General features: G+C 39.9%; 1 protein-coding gene across 1 annotated transcript in view; it reads right to left on the bottom strand.

Annotated features, from left to right (window-relative positions):
• nptxr (neuronal pentraxin receptor) overlaps positions 1-8481 on the bottom strand; it is a 10998-nt gene extending 2517 nt beyond the window's left edge. The window contains exons 1-5 of the mRNA XM_015383197.1: positions 8244-8481; positions 7385-8109; positions 2360-2756; positions 1009-1250; positions 36-215 (exon numbers count right to left, since the gene is read on the bottom strand). Coding sequence (XP_015238683.1) covers positions 36-215; positions 1009-1250; positions 2360-2756; positions 7385-8104 — 1539 coding nt within the window. The 5' untranslated portion in view covers positions 8105-8109; positions 8244-8481. The remainder of the gene's footprint in view (positions 1-35; positions 216-1008; positions 1251-2359; positions 2757-7384; positions 8110-8243) is intronic.
• Positions 8482-8720: the final 239 nt, after the last annotated feature.

The following is an 8720-nucleotide window of genomic DNA, read 5'->3' as shown; positions in this document are numbered from 1 at the left end:
ATCCATCCATCCATCCATCCATCCATCCATCCCACCTGTTCCTGTCCCAGTATAAGGACTCCTCCAGGTTTGATAGGATGCCATGCAGCTAGTCCCTCTCCTCTTCCCTTCATCTTCCCCCCCTGGTAGGCCTTCCACACTCCATCCCTCAGAGTCCAGCTGACGCAGATGTGCTGCCACTCATCCTGGGGTAGAGACAGAGGAAGCTGCGCCACCTGAGGGTAAAAGAATACACACATAAAGGTTGTGATAAGCTCCTGAGGTTAAGTTTACCTGCATTATGACTGGATGCTGAACTGTAAAGACACTGTTTTGCTCCTATTTTAAACTTCTTTTAAGTTTTGAGTCTTTTGTGGCCTTTCATTCACCCCTCCTGCTGAATACCTTACCCTGACCTGTCATGATGCTGTTTGTTCACTAATGGTGAGCATTTGTACTGACATTATATTACATATAGGTGGACATACTCACTAACAGGGTATCTTCTGTAGGAAATTGACTAAACTGAATTTCATTCAATAATATTTAACACAAACAACCAAATGAAAATTTATGCATGCCATGCTTTGAGGCTTTTCAGTAGCAATTAAGCACTGGTGAACATCTTTCCATCCAAAAAATGTCCCTGAGGGCTGCGTTACCTCCTACCTCTGAAAACAATAATAGATTACTTTTTTTTACCTTTCTCCTCTGAATGGTTTTAGTATTTTTATTTTTTTCTGAGGTTATTCACCTTTCTGGAATCCGTTTTTGTCTTGTTTAAATCAAAATAAGCCAGCGCTACTCAGCCATTTCTGCACTATTGATTTCTTCTTGCTTTAGCCCAGACTTTTAACAAGAAACCTCAAGTTATTTCTGTAAATAGATAGATAACTTTTTTCTGTTTTCTTTCTTTAACTTTATTTTGTTCAACTTCAGCCCAATGGGTATATAGCAAGTAATTTGTAGGCTCATTCTGAGAGATGCGAGCAACATTTAGCCCCGATAGGTATGAGAAAACCCCTCTACCTTGTCATTTATGAGCAGCTCTGCAGGATTGTGGACTCCCTGCAGCAGCACCAGCTCATTAGGCTGTCCCAGCACAGAGTAGGAGAAGGGGGTTCCGATGCCTCCCTCTTTGGCTTTGAGCCACATGCAGGCAGTGAAGGCGTACATCTCAGTTATCTCTTTTCTCACCAGGCCGTACATGTAGTTGGTCCTCATGGGAAAGGAGAGGACAAAGCCGTCAGGGAACGGAGGCTCTGTCAGTGCTTTGGATCAGGGAAATGAAGAGAGATCGTCAGTCAGCAGGATGCACCAAAGAAGACTGGCTGACAGGAGTTTATTTCATTAAAACATTAAAACCTGTTTGATGCAATTATTTTCAATGATTTTTTTTTTCTATTTAATTTGAGGGGAAATTAGACACTCTTGTTACTTAAATTATTTCAGAGGATATATAACACAGTAGTGAAGTTTTAGATTTTTTTTCTCTGTCTTGGAGGTCAGAGAAATTTAACATTTGATTTGATTTTTTTATCCAGGTCTGGATCAGTATGGGGAAAAATTAGAGAGCAAAAAAACAATCCAGGCTTTTCTCCATGTTCCATCTTTAAAAGTCGTGTCATTCCTGCTTTGTATAATTTCTAACTTCCTTCGTTTTTTTCCCTTCCTCCCATTCTTATTTGCCTCCTAGCATCCTTCTTCCATTCTGTCTGTCGCTTATTATCTCTATCCTCCATCGTTGTGTCTTTGCACTCTCTTTCTCATTTCCCCTCTTCCCTGTTCATTTTTTCCCTCCATTCTACTTTTCCTTTACTTCATTTGAAATTTATGCCAAACATGATTTTTAGGGACTTAGCAAAACAGAGCAAATGTTATTCTTACTTCTCCAATTTTATCCTTGCATGTAAAACCTTTTTACACCTTAGTACTGAAAATCAGCTCCTGTCTCATTCTAAGTAAGTGTTTGGATAAATATGCAAATGAAAAAAAAATTATTTCATTCAAACCCTTTGTTGAACCTAAACAAAATTAATATTTAATTCATGGTGTCTTTTAAATTCCCTTTTGTTTTTGTCATTGACTTCAGGGGATTTAAATGAAGAAATTGTGTTACATTTCATTCAATCTATTTTTAGCTGAATTATTAGCACCCCCCTCAGTCCCTGCCTGACATTTTATAACCCTCTGCACTCATTATCTGTCATATTTTCATCATCAGTGTATTTTCCGCTGCTGTGATGACCCAGTTCACCCGCGGTGCTTGTTAAACTTTCATTTCAGACCTCTCTCTCTCTCTGTCTCATTGCTTTCATGTCAGCATCCTGATGCAGTTATCTGCGTCCTCATGTGTATCAGTTTACTCCCACAGACTCACTGTGCTCCAGCTCTGTGATGCGGTGGTTGACACTGTCAATGCCCTTGTTGATCTTCTCATGTTGGCCGTGCGTCTCCTTCCTCATGGCTTGTCGCTCCTTCTCCAGCATCTTTATCTTTCTCTCCAGTTCCCCTTCCAGGTCCTCCACCCTCCAGGTGCTCTTTCCCCGGCCAGGGGAACCCTTGGAAGAAGGAGGCCTGGAGCCAGGGGAGGGTAGGGAAGCAGGACGACGCCCCCCTGAGGCAGCCCCTGCTGTTGTTGAGGGAGCGCCACTAGTGGACGGTGATGGAGTCTTGCCAGTATTCCCAGTCTGGCTGCTGCTGCTGCTGCTGCTACTGGTGCTGCTTACACCAACAGATGTATCTGTGAGGTTTAAGGCTCCGGGGCCGATCTCAGCCTGCAGGATGGAATTAAAAGACATTAGCAGCAGCAGTGCAGAGAGAAAAAAAACGTAACAGCATAACAAAGAATGTGCTACCAACCAAAGAAGCAAAAACAGTTTTGCCACAGATATACTGTATGCAGGAACAGAAAAGGATTTCTCATCTGCTCTAGTGGAAAAATAAACAAAAAAATATATAAATAAACTTGCATGTAATAACTGACAAACAACAAACAAACTGAACTGTTTTGAACATCTTTGCTTATCCGTATCTAAATGTTAAATCTGGTTCATGGCTGTTCGGTTTGACTATGTTTTAAAAATGAGTTAATATAGAAATGTGAGCTGATATGATTTCAGTTGGCAAAAGTCAGACGCTAATGATTATTCATGAGTATAACATCGTGGTGTTGGGCGGAGGACATTCAGTTCAGGTTTATTAGATAACACCAATTCCCAACACGTCAGCTTTACAGTCGTTTTATTAAAATAATTCACATTGATTTGTTAAAAGTTTTATATCTGCGGAAACCCAGCTGATGACATCCAGCCATTGATTTTTAGATTGTATGAATGCAATGTAATGCATAAGGTGATAGTGGACAATCAGTCACCTGCATTGTGCCTTTGATTTTGCTGCCATCACTCACACAGAGCATGCATTTAGCAACAATGGAGGGCAAAACTCCCCTTTAACAAGAAGAAACCTCCAGAAGATCCTACCTCAAGGGATTTAAAAGTAAATTTGGTGAATTAATAATCTCCACAACAATTTCCACTAATTATATAGGGAAGCATTGAACCAATCATCTTTTTGCTACTCTATACTGCATGCATGATCTAAACCATTCCATTCAGCAAAAACCCAATCCCAGCAAAATAAAGACAACACCCCATAGCATGATGCAGCCAGTACTGTGTCAAAGTAAACAAGTTAAAGACATATGGCTAAATATTTAGTTAGTTGCAGTGATAATAGCAGAGGTTTTATGTGTTCCTGGTCACACGTCAAATGCATTTTGAAATTTGTTGCAGATTATAACCATAAGATGCATAAAGCAATCATTCCAAATATTGTCTAAAGCAGTCGGGACATTGCTTAGACTGCACTTCTTTAAAACAGATGTGTGTACAAAGATTTATCTGAGGTTTGTAATGTACTTCTAAAAGATTTTAATTAAGCCCAGTCATTTATTTGATTTGATCCGTATCTAAACACCTTAAAGGTTTAAACTTGAGATTAAACCTCAGCATAAATAGCCTTTATTAAGACTAAATCATGCACGTCATATTCTAGATGCATCTGTCATTTTTCCTCTTTGCGGTTTAGACCAGATGCCATGTTAAAGAGAGAGAACAACTTCCTAAACCCTAACCCTGCTGTGCTGATAATCACCCCATCTGCTATTTAGATGCAAAGCAGAAGTTAAATAAGGTGTTGGTGAGGCTGCGTAAAAGGAGGCAAAGCTGTTAGACTGGATGAAAAATTTGCGAGGGCGATATATATAATATCAAGACAGCTGCTGAGGTAGCGCTGTATCTTGACATCAAGGATATAAATTCACACTGATGGAGACAACCTTGTGACTGAGCTTTCTGGGGGCTGGCTGTAATGCAGCAGGACCTGTGTGTGTGTGTGTGTGTGTGGATAACAGTGTCTGTCAGTCTCAGCACATTCACACAAACCTGATGCACGTACTCAGTCCCTAGGCCCCAAACCACCAGCGGCAGCCTTTTTTTTCCTGTCCGGCTATCTTCATGTTTTATTCATCCCACTGTCCTGCTGTTGGATGCTGAGGAGGCAGCTGAAATAATGGGAGGTGGGGCACACTGGGGTGTGAGGACCAGTATAGGTGAAAGTATAGATTTCCCATGAGTCTGTGGGAACGTGAACAAAGGCATGATGGGCATTTGTGTCAAGAGTTGGTTTTCAGAGCGCAGGAGAGGGGAGGACTATAGATGCAGCTTGTGCAACAAAGCATAAAATAGAAAACAATACAGGAAGGAAACTAGTGGGATATTCTAATGTGTTTCCTGGGTTTAAAAAATGTTTGATCTGATTAATTTATCATAATTGATCAAACCAGTTCCCGCAGTCTCCCACGCAAAAAGCAAAGAAGCTGCTTAGGACATTCAGGCCAGCAGGGGGCGCCCAAGAAAAAATACAGATATCTTCTATTTGTTGTTGAAGAGCTTTGAAGTTGTTTTAAGGGTTTGGAAAATAGTGTTAGTAACAAAATGATAGATTTATGAAAAAATACATTATACTGGCTTCACACAAACACGTCGGAAAAGATTTTATTAGTCCAGCTGCTAATGCATTTCCGACAATTTTTAAATGTTTTAAATGTAGTTTTTTTGCTTGTTGTTCATAAACGTGTTCATATGGCAACATGTTAATATCTCACAGATTACAAAGTGTACGCTAAGGAATTTGCAACCAATTAGGAATAAATTAGTCCACTTTATTGCAGTTTTATGCTTATCATTTTATGGAGGCCCAGAGTCCGGTAAAAATAACATTTTTACATTATGTGTTTTATAATCAGAAAATTAGGCTAAAAAAACTACAAAAAAGAAAAAAAGTTTTTTTAAAGAGTCATTGATGTGTGTAAAGCTAGTTCCCTTAAATGTTGTATCATGTATGGAGGTGTGGCTCATTTAAGACTGTGACATAATCGAGTTACAGGGATCGTTAAACTCACTCCTACGTTCTAACAAATTCTATGTGAATGTCATACAAAAATTAAAGGCTTCACGGATTTGAAGCATTTATTTATTTCAATATCATTGTGCTAAATTGCATCTCCCTAAATATGACAGAGAAACTGTCACTTCAAAATCTGAAAAACAGTTTGGGTTTAAACCGTTATGATATCAAAACATTTTAAAAAACACTTTTTTTATTTAACAATGAAAATAAGACGGCCTTTAATTCAAATCATGGTCATTACAGGTTTCAAGTTGATTCTACTTTCTCTGAATGTCGGGTCACCAAAATAAATACTCTTTGTTATTTATTCTCCTCTAAAACTAAGTGAGGCCTCTGTAATTACAACCAATAACAAAAAGTTTAGTCAATGTTAACTGCTTATAGGGCACTTAGTAAAATACTATTACATTTCAAGCCAATAGTGTTATTGGAATCCAGGACAAGACCTTATTACCTTTGTACATTGCAAAAAACAATCTAGAAATAAGTAAAAAGTTCTTAAATTGAGCATATTTACATTTAATTTGAGTATGTAAATAAGATGATTTGCAAATGGAATGAGTAGTTTTACTATTAGAATAAGATCATTAGATAAAATGCACTTGTAATAAGACAACACAACTGTTTTTTTTCTTATTTTAAATGTAAATTGTCTTGTTTCTTTAGCAAAATGTCTCACTTACCCCCTCAATTGAATAAAAAATGCAGTTACTTTAAGAAAGAAATACTTACTTGGATTTGAATTTTTTACAGTGTAACATTAAAAAAATATGGATATTTTGATGGCAGAAATTCATGTCAATGTAATAAGAAACGCCAACTTGCCCGAATAAATTAAGAAAAATAACCAAAGTGCTTCTATAAGAAATTAATGAAAAACACTCTGAGAGTGAAAGAAACGTGGTTTTTTTTTTGTATTTTTGGTAAAACATAACCTTGGAGACATTTATGCTGATACTTGCACTTACATTTTTTAATTTATAAATCTAAATATAATTGTTGCTTATTAACTTTTTAACTGTTCAATTAGCTTTTTACCTTTTTTTTGTTTTACTTGTTAACTTTTTTTTTCAAATTAATTTACAGTAGGTAATATATCATTCGAAGGCACATCTAATTGGTCAAATGGCCAAATAAGATGTACAGCCAGACTCCAGATGCGTAGCCAGAAATTAACAATAACCAGCGTACACTGATGGGTGGCACCAAAACCTCAGGGTCAATCTAAACTGTTCCAACAGGAAAATTAACGAGCAAAACATCCATATTTTCTAAATAAAGACAAACTATACTTTCCTACAGCCTTTGCTAACAAATAGATGAATATATTTAAACATCCGTGCTTTCTAGATAAAAGGTATAGTGGATAAAATTCTTTCAGGTTTGGGTTTTGGGGCAAACATCTTTTCCATTATCATTTCTTACCTACTTTTATCAGTAATCATTCTGCATAACATTGATATTTACAAGTACTAATATTTACATAAATTGATTATTTAATAAGTTTTTATTAAAATAGTTATTCATCCATGATTTGACTTAACACTTCTGGTTGACTTGCAGAGACACATCAATTTCTCTTTACCCCATAAAACACAAAATCTATTTCTGCTTGAATTCTGTACTTATCATTTTTAATGTTAGTGTATTTATATACATAATTAACCACAGTGTTTTTGTTGTCAAGTAATTGTTAATATATGAAAAATTAAAATGTTGTGAATATTCCACTTGAGATTATTAATATTGCCAACATCTGTATAAGAAGGAAATAAATGGTAGAGGTGGCCACAGATTGGCTAAGGGTGGCCATGGTCCCCCATCTAGCGCCGCCCCTGGGGGACTCCATTTGTAAGGGTGATCGAAAACGGTAATTTGCCCTATAAATGGTTAAATGAACGTACTTTTCTCTAGTCAAACTCAGTCCTACCTCTAGTTTTTCTATCCGGTCCTTCAGGTCCATGATGGCCCTGGCCAGCTCCTCCACTGCCCGGGCCGTCTGCAGCTGCGCCGCTGCGGAGGAGCTCACATCGTCTCCGGCCATGATGCGGCGGCCACCGCTCCACACCCCGACACTCCGCGCCGGCGTGGTTCTCTCGTCCTCCAGGCCACTTTCACACTCGCTCAGCTTCCCCGTCAGTTCTCGGATGGTTCTCTGGTCCATGAGGATCTGATCGTTCTGCTGTAAAACCATCTGCCGGAGGTTCTCCGCTGTCATCCGGAGGTCCTCCTCTCCGTTCCCGTAGAGCGGCTCATCCTGCTGCTGCTCCCTGCTCTGCCTCACATCTTTGCTCTTACAGTCTCCAACAGGTAGAGGAGTGCAAACCAACCGGCTGAAGCTGTACTGCTTCCCCGACCCACCTCCGCTATCCTTCCCGAGGTTCAGCTCGTTCAGCGTGGGGACCTCCAGATCCATCCCGCCCAGCCCGTTGTCTCCGTCGAAGGAGCCCGGTCCGTGCAGCGCGCCCAGCGGTCCCGCATGAGCCACCGATCCGGGCTCCAGAGGCTGGATCAGCGCCTCCGAAGTCATGGTGGCATTGTCGCCGGAGGTCACGCCGCGTTTTTGGGAGTAAACACTGGCGATAATGCAGATGACAGCGCCGAGAAAGGCTAGAGAGCCCGCTCCCACCAGCACGATCATAAACTTCATCCTGCCTGGAAAAACACATCACATCCAAGCGTTTACAAACATGCAGCATCATTCCGCAACTACGGTACACAATAAACGGAGAGCTTTAATCTGTCTAACACCTTTTAATAAAATGTAATTTAGGAGAAAAGAATCTTACTATAATGTAAAAGCTTGAAGGTAGTTTCCCAGAAGCGCCGCTGCGTTCCTTCCTGCCTCTGATATCAGTGGCACCGCGCAGTCTGGACCTGCGGGGATGCTCTGCCTCTCTGCGTTGCTAAGCTGCTCTCCTCCGTGTGTGCGTTGCCATGAGGACGGTCCGCCGGAGGAGGAGCGTGAATGACTGGTCAGGGTGGAGGTAAAAGCCTCGAGCAGCTGCAACAAACAAGGCCGTGATTGATCCGCGAGAGCGCGCGTGCGCGTGTGGAGCACGCTCCTCCAGGTTTGTTCCTGTGTTCCTAAAAGGGCAATAAAAAGGAAACGTACAGATTAGAGCCACTGAAAAAATAAAATAAGTTAGCTGATTTCTAAATTTGATTGCCGTTTAATGTGGGAAAAAAGCCAGAATTCTGGGAAAAAAAAGTCTGAATTCTGAGATTAAAGTTCCGTTTAATGTGGGAAAAAAGCCAGAATTCTG

The sequence above is a fragment of the Cyprinodon variegatus genome, unplaced genomic scaffold, assembly GCF_000732505.1.
Source record: "Cyprinodon variegatus isolate N-32 unplaced genomic scaffold, C_variegatus-1.0 Scaffold278, whole genome shotgun sequence".
NCBI classification, from domain to species: Eukaryota; Metazoa; Chordata; class Actinopteri; order Cyprinodontiformes; family Cyprinodontidae; genus Cyprinodon; species Cyprinodon variegatus.
This window is presented reverse-complemented; position numbering and strand designations above follow the sequence as displayed.